Below are 13,754 nucleotides of genomic sequence, written 5' to 3' on the forward strand. Positions count from 1 at the left end.
TTAACTTTAAAAACAATGGCAGAGCAAAAAGAGGGAAGGGACCTGGGTCCTCGACAATATTGTCAAGCCCTATTTACCACATTTGGTTGGTTCACAGCCAATCCCAGGGATGGCCTTACCTTCACACATGGAGCTATGTGGGATAATAAAAAGGCTTAACCAGTAAGGACATTTAGTAAGGTTTTCTGTTACTGCAGTTAAAAGCATTCCTTCTCTCTTTCAACAGTTTCACTCCTAATTTCCACTCCTACTTCTCCATGTAAGTAATTGTGGTAGACTGGACTCAAGGGTAATGTCCTTCTATGTTCAAGCTGCTCTTCCTGTTAAAAGGTGGAGTCTATTTCCCCTTCCCATGAGTCTAGTCCTTCTGCCAACAGAATACCGCAGAAGTGGGACGCCTCAGTGGCTCAGTTGGTTACGCATCCACCTTCAGCGCAGGTCACGATCTCTTGGCTCCTGAGTTCAAGCCCCACATCCGGCCCTGTGCTGACAGCTCAGAGCCTGGAACCTGCTCCTGATTCTGTCTCTCTCTCTCTCTCTCTCTCTGCCCCTCTCCCACGGGCACTCTGTTTCTCTCTCACAAAAATAAATAAACATTAAAAAAAAAATAAAGAATACCGCAGAAGTAATGTAATGCCAATTCCAAACCTAAGTCTTAAGAGAACTAGCCTGTTCCCTTTCTTCTTCACTCTGTTGGAAGCCCTGCACCATAAAAAGTGCTAAACTCCTTAGGCTAAGCTCCCGAATGATGAGAAACTGCATGGAGAGAGGTTTTATGGAGAATCAAGTAACTCCAGCACCAAGGTCACAGCAATGTGAGTGAAGTCTTCCTGGACCCTCTGATCTCCATTAAGCCATGCAGGCTGCCACCACGTAAAGCATGAGCTAGCCATCTCTGCTAAGCCCTCCCTGAATTCCTGACCACAGAATTGTGAGCAATAAAACACCTGCTGTTTTATCTATGCAGGAACAGATAACTGAAACATATGATAATATTTGTTCTCTTAATTGATAAAATTACCAGTTGGTTCACAATGATTAAGAACTAAAAGCTAATTATTTTTCCCCAGATATGTGGGTCCTAATTGTGTTAGCTCGCAAAAGATATTTCGAACTATGCATCACCTTGTGCCAAAATTCAAAAAATAAATACAAAGAAAATATTTGTAAAAACTTAGAGTTGATATCATTAGCAAGTAAAACAAATTCTTGCAAGTTTAAAGAAAAATAGTAACACCTCAATTTAAAAAATGGGAAGAGCCATTTCCTTGAAGAACCATAAATGGTCAATAAACATGAGAGGGAAATACCTTAATCCCAAATTCACTAATCCAAATGAAACTGAAGTTAAAACAACATGAAGCATCATTTTTCATCTACTAAATGGCCAAGAAAAATGTAAACACTAAGTCTTAATGCCTGGTGGGTTCCAGTGAAAAAATGGGAAAACCCTCCGTTACAATCGCAGTCTGGGACGCCAGTCTTCTTGAACAACGGGGACTCGAGCGTCTGTGTTCATGCGCTGCTTGACTTTGGGCACGGTCTATAGCTGTACAGTGGGCATAATAAAGCCACGGCACAGAGCTGCTGTAAGGCAAAAATGATATGCATACGGAAGAGCAATAGAAATGGTTACTTTTTGTCTGGCTTGTTCATCCACGTGTTTATTTTTGTCGGAGATACTGGAAACGCACTGGAATTACAGAAAAATCCTAACACTTTTCTGGAAAACTGCAGGGGAAATGATAGGGAGCGGTGGCGGTGAGAGGTCAGGGTAAGAGGCAGCCAAGGTTGGAAGCAGCGCCCTCCTCTCAGAAAGACGCCCGCCCGCCGACTCATTCACACCCGGGCCTCGACGCTCCGCGGGGCTCCCGGCCGGAGGGAAGGCGATGGGAACGAAGGATCCACGGCGCTGATTGGCTGCCTGTGAGCACGGAGGCTCCCGAGGTTGCGCGAGCGGAAGGCCGCGGGCGCGCACTTCCGGTCTTTGTGGCTAGCCGCTTGGAGTCGGCGGCTTGCTCCCTGGCTGCTGCTGGGCTTCGTGGTGAGGGACGCGGGCCCCGAGCGGGGGGAGGGCGGGGATGGGGTGGGCGGCGGGCGCAAGGTGAACGAGCCCTGCTCCCCGGCCTGTTCGTCCCGGGTCGCGACCCCTTGTCCGGGCGGCGTTTCTGAGCGTCCTGGGGACCAGAGGAGGCCACCTTCGGCCCTTGCTTTCCAGCAGAGAGGGCAGTTACTCCCCCACCCCGTGACTTCGCCAATGCTGAAGTTTAACCGGGATACAAACATATACAGGCTAATGCGGCTGGGCTGGCTTAATAAACCTAAATGTTAGCCTAAATACTTCTAATCTCTAAAGTTACTTGCACTGTTAGGATCAAATTGTAATTGATTTGTCCTGCTGTTTCAAGGGCATACCCTCCTATGGATATTCACCCATCCCTAGAATCAGGTCATGTGTGACCTCTGTCACAAAATTTAATACATAATTATCTGTTCCCGTGTTTTTCTCTAAATGTTTTCTCTCGTATATTCTAAGTTTTAGAACGGAGATTGACGTTTTTGCTGATTTTGTGTCTCCGTGACAATTGATATCTTTTTGAACACACAGTAAACGTTTTAACAAACATTTCTTGGTTAATTCCTCTGTAGATTCATTTACTCAACAAGCAAAAACCTTTGTATTCTTAAGCCTGGCTCACAACAGAGCCCATGGTAAGTGCCTCTGTGTTTGTTAAAGAAATGCATTGAAAACCAAATTTGATCAAATGGCAGTTACCAAAAAGCGTTTTTATTTAAATCAACTTCTGTTCAATGTGATTTTTTTAAATGTTGTTACTACCGCAAATGAAAATATTATTTGCCATAGCTAGAGGGTAACTAAAAATAAAATTTTAAAAACCAGTATTATTAAATCCTAGCTAGATACAGTTACCCTTGAAAGTCTGAGGCTTAAAAAGGGAATTCTGCAAGTTTTACAGACAAAGATTTTTTTTCCTATACCATCAGGATTGAAAGAAAATTGAAAAGGAAATTTCTCAGTTTGTGATTCATGTTAATATTGCATTCTTTTGCTTCTAAAATAATTTCTTAGGGCATTAGTGGTAGAAATTCCACTATGGAAGACAAATGGGATGAGTGACTTTTAGTTTGTTGCTTGATTGTTTATTTAGTTATAGTCTCAAACTTCTTCCCTTTCAATGTATTACTGGCATGACTGATATTTATTATAAATCTTAGAGTTGTTTTTTTTTTTTCCACTGCTAAGTTAACAGTGCTTTTGTATCTTTCAGGCAAGAAGAAATTACTCAAAGAAACTGAAGTACAGTACTCAGTTGTGCTGAGCTTTTGGCTAAGCTGTTCAAGCCAAAATGGCTGTGGAATCTAGAGCAGTTTCAACCCTGGTACCTCAGAATCCTCAGGAACAAGAACTAATACTAGTGAAAGTAGAAGAAAGCTTTTCCTGGGGTCAGAAGTTTAAGCAGAGTGCGAGTACCCGATCCTGCCAAGAGTTGTTTCGCCAGCAATTCAGGAAGTTTTGCTACCAGGAGACACCTGGACCCCGGGAAGCTCTGGGCAGACTCCAGGAGCTTTGCTATCAGTGGCTCATGCCAGAGTTGCACACGAAGGAGCAGATCCTGGAACTGCTGGTGCTGGAGCAGTTCCTGAGCATCCTGCCTGAGGAGCTGCAGATCTGGGTTCAGCAACATAGCCCAACAAGCGGCGAGGAAGCTGTGACCCTATTGGAAGATTTGGAGAGGGAATTTGATGATCCAGGGCAGCAGGTGGGAACAGGGAGATGTGGTATGTTGTGGGAAGAGAAATTTACAGACTGATGCATCCTCATAGCAGTGGGATGAAAATTTGTCTCTACTGAACCATACCTTGAAGTGACTACTGTGCCCATCCCTATCCCTGTCCTTAAATAGGTCTTTTTTTTCCCCCCTGTTGCTCATCCCTGGGGATGTCATTGACCTCTTTCAGGTTTTTACTAAGCATTTTCCCTAGGGAGTTTCTCACAAAATTAACCATGTTTTAACTGATTACAGGGACCAGCAGTGCCATGGAAGGATCTGACATGTCTTGGAACATCCCAAGAGTTAACAAACATCCCACTCCAACCTTTAAAGACACAGCTGAAACCCTGGGAACCTTGCCTTTCCCCCAAAAGTGGTAAGAAAATAGAAACTCACCTGGGAACTATTATCAGGCGTCTGGTTTTGAGGATACAGAATTAATTTGATTTTACAAACATGCCACATGTGAGCCTCCCCTTTATTACTCTGGACCAGAGGTATTCACTTCAGCAGCTTTGTATTTACTAACCCTCAGGAAGTGCAGTCAGTCTTTCTTGTGTCAGTTTCCCTGGCATTTATTCATTTACTCCTTGGTTATATAACTTAATAGGGTGCTAATACATGTCTGCTACTGTGGTAGGCACTGGGTCTCTGCCTCAAGGAACTTTTACATCTAGATGGGGTGGACAAGTGAAAAGGCAATTGCAATATAGTATAGTAAATTCTAGAATAAAAGTGGGCTTTAGGTACTGTGAAGGCACATATGAACACACCTAACCCAACCTTAGAGGTTCAAGGAGTACTTCTCAGAGGAGGAGACATCTGAGCTAAGATTTGAACAATGAGTAAGGAGAAAACTAGGTAAATAGGGTGGGAGTTTTTCCCATCCTAAAGGGAAAAACTTTTTCTACTCACACTTCTGACACTGGATGTGTGGGGGTTTTCCTTCACATTAAGCAACACTAATTCTGACACACCAGAATTAGGGCCGACCCCACAGGTTAAAGTTTCAGTCCCACAAGGCTACCTCCCTTCCTCCCCGCCGCCACCTCCGCTTGTAATGAATCCCCAAGTTACCCACCCTTCTTTCCTATTTGGCTGCAATTCAGACGTCACATGACCACTTCCTCGGGTTTCATAATTTGCCGTAATAGCTCACAGAACTCAGGGAAACACCTTGCTTACCATTATCAGTTTATTATAAAGGACACAGGTGAACAGCCATATGAAGAGGTACTTCAGGCAAGATCCGGAAGGGTCCTGAGCACAGGAGCTTCTGTCCCTGGGGAATTAGAGGTTCACCACTGTCATGGCACTTGGATGGGTTCATCATCCTGGAAGCTCTCTGAACCGCTTTGTTTAAGGTTTTCATAGAAGTTTCATTACATAGGCATGGTTGATTAGATCATTGGCCATTGGTTAACTGAATGTCCAGCCCCTCTCCCTGGAGGTCAGGAGGCAGAGCTGAAAGTTCCAACCTTCTAATCATATAGTTGGTTCCTTTGGTAGCCAGCCCCTACCCTCCAGGAGTTACCTCACTAGCATAAACTGAGGTACTGGTTGATAGGGGCTTATTATGGGTAACAAAAGACACTCTTCTCACCTCTACCACTTAGGATAGAAGTTGCAAGGGTTTTTAAAGCTCTGTGCCAGGAGCTGAGGATGAAGACCAAATAGATATTTCCTATATTATAATATCACACAAGCAAGGGCCACAAAGTCCTGAAGGTGGGAAAATACAACCCATTCTGGGAATTGAAGGTGATTCAATTTAACTTGAGAGAATTCATAGGGGAGAAATGGTGAGACATAACCAGAGAGAAAAAGGAGACCCAGGTTGTGAAAACTTGTGGGACATCTTAAGTAGTTTGAAGGAGTGCAGTGGAGCACAGTTGAAAGGTTTGGGACAAGGGAGTAGTTGATTGGATTTGTGCTTTAGAATCTAGCTGCAAAGTGGAGAATGGATTAGAGGAAGGCGAGAGTGGAGTCCTGTTAGAAACTGTTGTAATCTAAATGGCCACAGTGAATAAATTAAGATGTATTACAGTAAGAGATGGGGACAATCAAAGCTGTCTCTTGACCAGCATTTTAAGTTGCATTGCAGTAGCTGGTCATGGTTAAAAGTGGAGAATGTGGGAAAGGAGTTGAGGATGATACTCAGGTTTTAGTCTTGAACAGCTTGGTTAATGATGGTGCTATTCATGTAAATGCGAAAATATAAGGGAAAAAAATATACCTGATGATGTGTTTAGCCATTTGGGGGCTTGTGAGATATTCACAAGTAATATCCCAGTTAACACTGGATATGACAGTTTAGAGTTTAATAGGGAGAACTGGGATAGAACTGGGGACCTGGGGAGACATTAGCTTATAACATAAGTAGTGATTGAAACCTGGGTGGTAGACAGTTTGTAGAGCAAGGACACGTGAGAACCCAGAACAGCACCTGAAGGACCTTGTGTTTGAGTGATTGACCTTGAATCTAAGGAACAGCCGCCAGAAATCAGGCTAACATAACCGGAAGCGAAATGTCTCTAGAGGAAGGTGTGGTCCCAGTGTCAGTGCTACAGGGAAGCCAACTAAATAAGATCCAGAAAGTATTTACTGGATTACGCATCTATGATGTTGGTGACCTTGATGAGAGTAGCATGGTGGGGAGGGGGTGCACAGGTGAGGCAGAAACCAGATTGCAGAACAGAGATGAGTAAGGCTAACTCTTTCAAGAAGCTTTACTCTGTGGGCACCTGGGTGGCTCAGTTGGCTGGGCATCCAACTTTTGATTTTGGCTCAGGTCATGATCTTGCAGTTCGTGAGATTGAGCCTTGTGTGGGGCTCTGCTCTGAACGCGGAGGCTGCCTGGGATTCTCTCTCTCCCTCTCCCACTCCCACTGCCTCTCCCCTGCTCATGCGCATGTGTGTGCAAGTGCTCCCTCTCTCGCTGTCTCTGTCTCTTTAAATAAAAAGCAGCATCAGCTTTACACCGAATGGAAGTGAGGTTGCATGAAGGAGATGTGTAGGCAAGGAGCTTGATTTGAAAAAGATGAGAGGGGCGCCTGGGTGGCTCAGTCGGTTAAGCGTCCGACTTCAGCTCAGGTCACGATCTCGCAGTCTGTGAGTTTGAGCCCCGCGTCGGGCTCTGGGCTGATGGCTCAGAGCCTGGAGCCTGCTTCTGATTCTGTGTCTCCCTCTCTCTCTGCCCCTCCCCCGTTCATGTTCTGTCTCTCTGTCTCAAAAATGAATAAAAAACGTTAAAAAAAAAAAAGAAAAAGATGGGAAATTTGGGCTTGTTTAAATGGTGATGAATGGGAGTCAGCAGATAAAGAGGTTGAAAATAATAGGAAAGGAATAGTAGGTAATTGATCAATTGAAGTTTCAGAGCAAGTAGGAAAGAATAAACTTCAAAGTGTAGATATAGGCGTTAGTTACTCGAAAGGAGGAGGGAGGGACCCTAGTATGGCCCGTTAAAGAAAGATGTATGTGGACAGTGACCTCTTTTGTAAGGAGAAGCCTGTATTTCCTCTCACATGGAAAGTAGGTATTGAGAGTGACTGGAGAAATAATAAAACAGTCTGTTTTTTGCTATTATCATTTCAGATTGTGAGAACAGTGAAACAGCAACAAAGAAGGACATTTCAGGAGAAAAGTCACAAGGACTTCCCCAGGAACCTTCATCTGGAGGAATTAGTGAACCTGAAAGCAATTTAGAGTGGCAACAAGGAAATGCTACAGGGGAGAAGTTAAGAAGATCCCCTTCCCAAGGGGACAGCTTTAGTCAAGTAATCTTCACACACAAATCTCTGGGAAAGAGAGACCATCATGAGCCTCAAAGCAGCTTGATTCTAAGTACAAACTCTATAACTTATCAGAAAGTTCCTACAGAAGAGAGACCTTATAGATGTGATGTATGTGGGCACAGCTTCAAGCAGCATTCCTCTCTAACACAACATCAGAGAATCCATACTGGAGAAAAGCCCTATAAATGTAACCAGTGTGGAAAGGCTTTTAGTTTGAGGTCATATCTTATTATTCACCAGAGAATTCACAGCGGTGAGAAGGCATATGAATGTAGTGAATGTGGGAAAGCCTTCAATCAGAGCTCAGCCCTCATTAGACATCGCAAAATTCATACTGGTGAGAAAGCTTGTAAATGTAACGAATGTGGCAAAGCATTCAGTCAAAGTTCATATCTCATTATACATCAAAGAATTCACACTGGCGAGAAACCCTATGAGTGTAATGAGTGTGGGAAAACCTTTAGCCAAAGCTCAAAGCTTATTAGACACCAGCGAATTCATACAGGAGAGAGACCTTATGAATGTAATGAATGTGGAAAAGCTTTCAGGCAGAGTTCAGAACTGATAACCCATCAGAGAATACATAGTGGGGAAAAACCCTATGAATGTAATGAGTGTGGAAAAGCTTTCAGTCTGAGCTCAAACCTCATCAGACATCAGAGAATTCATAGTGGAGAGGAACCTTATCAGTGTAATGAATGTGGCAAAACTTTCAAAAGGAGCTCAGCCCTTGTTCAGCATCAGAGAATACATTCTGGGGATGAAGCTTATATATGTAATGAATGTGGGAAGGCTTTCAGGCACAGATCAGTCCTCATGCGCCATCAGAGAGTCCACACTGTAAAGTAACTTGCGAATACAAGGAATGTTGTAAATATTTTGGTCAGATTTATATCTTTGTTAGTTGAAAGGGTTTACTTTGGAACAAGACTCCAGACTGGTAAACTACTAGATCTTGAGTCATTCTGACTTAAAGCAGCACTTCTCAATGCTACTGCAAATTGTCCTTTGAAAGCTTTTCCTGTGACTAATCAGAACAGCAGATGGAAGAATCACTGCTTCCAGCTTTTCTCTTACTATTAGGAATACTCAGGAGATAAGAAAAATGGGAATATAACATTGAAACCTCATTTTCCACGAGAATGTCACAAAGAGGGTACAGCAACCCAGGCTGTGTCACTGCACCTGATTGTCCACATACCAGGTTTGGGATATGGTGTGGACAATATGAGGGACGTTTTGTCTCAGGAATACAGAAAATTTACTGACCAATTAAGAACAATGACAGGGCAGCAAGACAGATGGGGAAATAGTTCATCAGTGACTTACTGAGCCTGTGACAGCCCAGAAATGAGGTAGTGAAAGAATCCAAACTAATGTATCCAACAGCTATTTTTTGAGGGCCTGCTTTGTGCCAGGCACTAGGAATACAGTGGGAAAGAAGATAGTCTGTACAGTTTAATGGACAAGGAAGACAGGCAGTGATACGGTATAATCACTGCTGTGGGGCATTAGGAGTACCTGACTCAACCTTGGATCAGGGAAAGTTTCTGAGAAAAACGATAAAGGATGAGTAGAAGTTAGCCAGGAAAGCAGGCAGGCAGGCCAGGGAACAATATGCCCAGTAGAGGGAACAATAGACGAAGGTCAGGAAGAATGTCTGGCACATCTGAGAAATGAAAAGGCTGTTTTGTGTGGAGCATTCCCGTTGAGTTCCTTTTGGGGTGGAGTCATGTCTGTTAAGCATGGATGTAGCCAGAACCTGGTGAACAGTGCTGGTAGTAAAACAGGAGCCAGTGGAGAAGCTTCTGTTACTAGACAAAACCTGGAGTTCTTGGACCACAGGGTAGAGGGAGCTGTCTTGGGCTTGTGTGAGCTGGGGGAAAGGGTTAATAACTATAGTTTCCTGGCCTGTAGGTTAAGCTAGACCTTGGGGGTGGGTGGGGTCAGAAAGAGCCTAGCCTAGTGGTTAAGAGGTTAAGCATCTGTTGGGAGTCCTGAATCTTCCCTTTCCTAAACAGGACTCCTGGTTCTTAAGACTGTCAGAGCTGCTGTCTGCGTCCTGCTAACTCCCAAGGCTCTGGGTCAGAAGCTGCTATGGCTACCATGTTTGTTTCTGGGGCTACACCCCCACATTTCTAGTGTACTCCCTTGGCTCAGGTGCTAAAAAACGTTGTCAGTCGCCGAGTGACTGACCCCTCACCGGCACCTCACACATGTTCAGTTTTGTCTTATATCAGCAGTATTTCAGTCCTGTGAATTTTGTTAAGGACAGTGGTAAAGGGAAGTAGACATAACAGTCATGGTCCATCCAGAGACCACCTCTGACAACTCATCAGGAAACGTATCCCTTGACTGGTGCTTCTCAGTGCAATGCAGAAAGGTGTCTAAGTTAGTGAGCAACAGAAAGTCATGGTCAGAATACCTAACAGGTAAGAGTTCTAACACACCTTACCAAAAACAGAAATCTGTGGGAATCTGGAATCCTGTGCATAAGAAAATAATTTTCACGAGGGTAAGTAGACAGCACTCCTGTTGGGGCATATGTAGATGAGCAGGTAATAACCAGGAAGAATGGCAGGTGGACTAAATGCCCATGCTTGGAGAGAGAATGTGAAGACAAAGGGATAGGATAACAAAGTAACATGGTAAAAGCTATTCATATTCAACTCTTAGGTTTCCTCTCAAGATGAGGACTCAAACAAACTGAAAAGGGTAGGATAATTATTAAGTAGGAATTGATAAAACATATTACAAAAGGGAGAGATTGTTTATAAAGAGAGTTGTTAACATTTATCAGTAAGAAACATAATAGGTACTTTGCTGAGGGCTTTGTATGTATGTATCTTTCTCCAACAGCTCATATCTTGCAGATGAGGAAGTGAAGGCTTAAGATCATGGGTTAGTCAGTATCCTATCGCTAAAAAGTGGTGAGGTCAGACTTTGAACCCAGGCAATAGGAATCCAGAACCTTTCTGTGGAGCCACTTACCTCTAGAATCTCCCCATGAAAAAGTCCCAGTAGAAAAGATTGTACTTAAGTAAGCAAATCACAAAAGAACAAATGCCAACGGATGACAAATGGTCAGCCTTGCAAGATGTGTGTTAAAGCAAGAGTTGAGATGGCACTTTTTTCCCCCTCATCAAATGAGAATTCAGGGAACCTGGGAGTTCAGTGCTGCTGGTGAGATGTGACTAGATACTGTCTCTGGCAATCAATACCAGAAGCCTTAAGCATTGCCTTGTGACTTTAAAATTCTACCTGTAAATGTATGCTTCAGAAAACATCATGAATGTATACAAAGTCTTAAAAGCTGTTAAAATGATGTTGATTGATGTCAAAAGAAATGGCAGCGTATCTTGGGTAAAAATGTGTACACTATGACTCCATGTAAAAATATATTTATGCATTAAAAATACTGGAAATAATAATCTCAGACTGCTATACCGGCTAGCTGGTGATAAAATTACAGATGATTTAATTTTTTTCTTGTGATTTTCTGTGTTTTCCAAACTCTTCTACAATAAATACTTTTAAACTTAGAAAAAAAAAAGGTTAAAAGGAATGAAAGCCCAGGATAGTCAAGAAATACTAAGAAAAGTACATGCTTTCTGTAGCATCTGTGTCCCTCCCAAATCCTGGGAGGTTAACTTGTTAACTCCCACATGATGTCCTCATTAAGTGACAGTGGCAGACACACCCATCTCACACTAGTGTACCAACAAAAGCCATCTGTAAATTATAAATCTCTGTTCAAATACAAGTTATTTGTATGAAGGTTGTCTGTAGTTGAGAAAAGCAGTAACCTTGAAGTGGAGCCTCTTGTTCACATTAGTGCTTCTTGAATTCTGCAGCCATGGGCAAGTCACCTCACAACTTGACCCTCGGTTTAAAGGAGCTGGGGTAGGGGTGCCTGGGTGGCTCAGTTGGTTAAGCGTCTAACTTTGGCTCAGGTCATGATGTCACGGTTTGTGAGTTCAAGCCCCATATCAGGCTCTGTGCTGACAGCTCAGAGCCTGGAGCCCTACTTCACATTCTGTGCCTCTCTGTCGGCCACCCCCCCCCCCCCCCCCCGCTCACGATCTGTCTCCCTCCTTCAAAAAATAAACATTAAGATAGATATAGATATAGATATATTTTAAAGGAAGTGGAGTAGATGATCTATAAAGCTTCAACATTGTGTTTATGAAAGAGGAGGCACCAATATAGATCTTCTCCAGCCTTCCCAGAAAAAGAGTAAATAAATTGTGCTCAGGGCCCTCTTATATATTTTGGTATAGAGGCTATCCAGGGGAGTAATGTTTACCTTAAATGGGTCTTGCAGATACACAGATTTTAAAAGATGTGCAATTTAGGCAAGATGCTTAGTTTCCTACCTTTCGCCTTCTCCCTCATTTCCACAGACTGCAATTAACTGTCCAGCTGAGGATTGGAAATTTAAGCAAATCTGACCTTGGTCTCTCCAAGCTCCCCCATGAATCTTTGTTTCTCTTGCCCCATTGAATGAATCCTCAAAGTAAGGGAGATTGCCGATTAGAATTATTTCCCATGCAGAAGAAACTGACCTGGAGAGCATTTCTACTAAAAGAAAGGGTGAGCTCAATGGGCAGACCTCACTGATACCCACCCCCCCCCTTGCTTTCTGATGGGTCAGACATTGCTACTCAGTAACCCTATCCTCAGCAGCTGTCTTGTTGGCTGGTGCTAATGATCACAAATCTAAAGGGTCATGGGGTTTTTCTGCACAGGTTTCTTCTAAGGACCTGCTGAGAGAGGAGGGGAAGCCCTGGGCAGTCTCCCAGACTCCTGCTCCTTAAGTGATTCTGGTGGACGCAATGTGTATGTGTGTTTAAAGAGGCTACTTGCTCTGGTTCCCAAAGTTTTTCAACCAGCTGTCCCCTAACTTTTGTGGCTTCACCTGGTGAAGTGCAGCCCCAGGGAATAGCTATCAGTTTCCAGACACCTTTTGGCCCAGGAAAGAAGAGTTAAGAAGCCAATTCCTTGACTTCTTGCCACAACCCCCTCACCCAGCATACCTCCACTCATGTTACCATGCTCCCTATTCCAGAACAAATCATTTCAAAGCAGGGCTTAAAATTCAAATTTTATTACAATACATCTTGCATTACATTCTAACACTAAACTAAGTACATACTCAAAAGTATAAACGTTAAAATCAATTACTAAAAATGATTTACCAAGCAAGATTTTTACCAATACTAGAGTTGGGGGAAGACAACTAGAAAGTACTCCAAAATGTTAACATTTCTGTAGGTGGTGGGATTGAAGGTGATTTCTACTTTCTCATTTTCTGTATTACCAACATTTATAATTAATTCACAACCCAGGGGAAAAAAAACTATTAAATAAAATTAACATGAAATCATCTGATTGTCACCTATAGGAAAGGGCAACTTCATCCATTTTAAGGGTCTCTCTAGACTTCTGATTGACCTCATTCAATGACAATCCCCCAACCTGTGGACATAAAGACTGTCCCCCTCCCCCAATTTCACCTCCCCTATTACCCATAACAGATTTGATCACCAAGTCTTCAGAAGTAACAGTATCTGGAAGGGAAATCAGGACATCTTAAAAGAGAAATCAAATTTTCTCTTACATAGGAATTGCCTTCAGCAATTAATGGTGGGTTAATTAAAACTGCCAAAATAAAAATCAACAGAGAAGTAGAGTTTTGAGGAATCTAAGGGGGTAATTCAATAAGGATTCATTGCCTTCAAGTAACTTAGTATCTTCTAGCTGGTGATAAGGGGAGGGGACAGGAAATGAGGAATAGTAGACCTTGGGAAGGCAGACCTCTCACTCCTATGCTTCTGTGAGCTTCCCATTTCCTGAGCCCTAGGGGCACGGAACACCAACACTGTCCCTCTGGCCTCCAATATGTCTTCTTTCCGTGGTGTACATACATGCCTTTTTCCATACGATGCGCCAAAGTCTACCATCACACTGACTGTTCTGAGTACCTCAAGGTCTCTTAGGTCACTCTGGGTCTGGGATAGGCTACCCAAATCTGTGATTATAAACAGAAAGAGAGGAATCAACACATGTCCTCTGAACCAGGGTCTATGAGAAGAAATTCCTGCTTGAAAGGAATCCTGATGAAGAGACCTCTATAGATCCTCTCTCCATACCTTTGTATGTGCTA

At 43.2% G+C, this 13,754-nt stretch overlaps 1 protein-coding gene across 2 annotated transcripts; it reads left to right on the forward strand.

The window, feature by feature from the left end:
- The first annotated feature begins 1,888 nt into the window (after positions 1–1,888).
- On the forward strand, positions 1,889–11,069 carry ZNF397 (zinc finger protein 397). Of its 2 annotated transcripts, XM_011288034.4 has the most exons (5): positions 1,962–2,044; positions 2,650–2,712; positions 3,291–3,782; positions 4,047–4,170; positions 7,389–11,069. In XM_011288034.4, exons 3-5 carry the CDS (start codon positions 3,369–3,371, stop codon positions 8,435–8,437), a joined length of 1,587 nt encoding a protein of 528 aa, XP_011286336.1. In that variant the 5' UTR covers positions 1,962–2,044; positions 2,650–2,712; positions 3,291–3,368; the 3' UTR covers positions 8,438–11,069. The 2 variants fall into 2 exon arrangements, with proteins under 2 accessions (XP_019670736.1, XP_011286336.1); XM_019815177.3 differs by lacking the exon at positions 2,650–2,712 and having other exon boundaries at positions 1,889–2,044.
- The last annotated feature ends 2,685 nt before the right edge of the window (positions 11,070–13,754 follow it).

The sequence above is a fragment of the Felis catus genome, chromosome D3 (genome assembly GCF_018350175.1).
Source record: "Felis catus isolate Fca126 chromosome D3, F.catus_Fca126_mat1.0, whole genome shotgun sequence".
NCBI lineage: Eukaryota > Metazoa > Chordata > Mammalia > Carnivora > Felidae > Felis > Felis catus.

Excerpts from the sequence above, each read along its gene's own strand:
- ZNF397 (XM_019815177.3), top strand. The coding sequence starts at position 3,369 with ATGGCTGTGGAATCTAGAGCAGTTTCAACCCTGGTACCTCAGAATCCT. Across the intron at positions 3,783-4,046 it reads TTGATGATCCAGGGCAGCAG|GGACCAGCAGTGCCATGGAA; the intron begins GTGGGAACAGGG and ends AACTGATTACAG. Across the intron at positions 4,171-7,388 it reads TTGCCTTTCCCCCAAAAGTG|ATTGTGAGAACAGTGAAACA; the intron begins GTAAGAAAATAG and ends TTATCATTTCAG.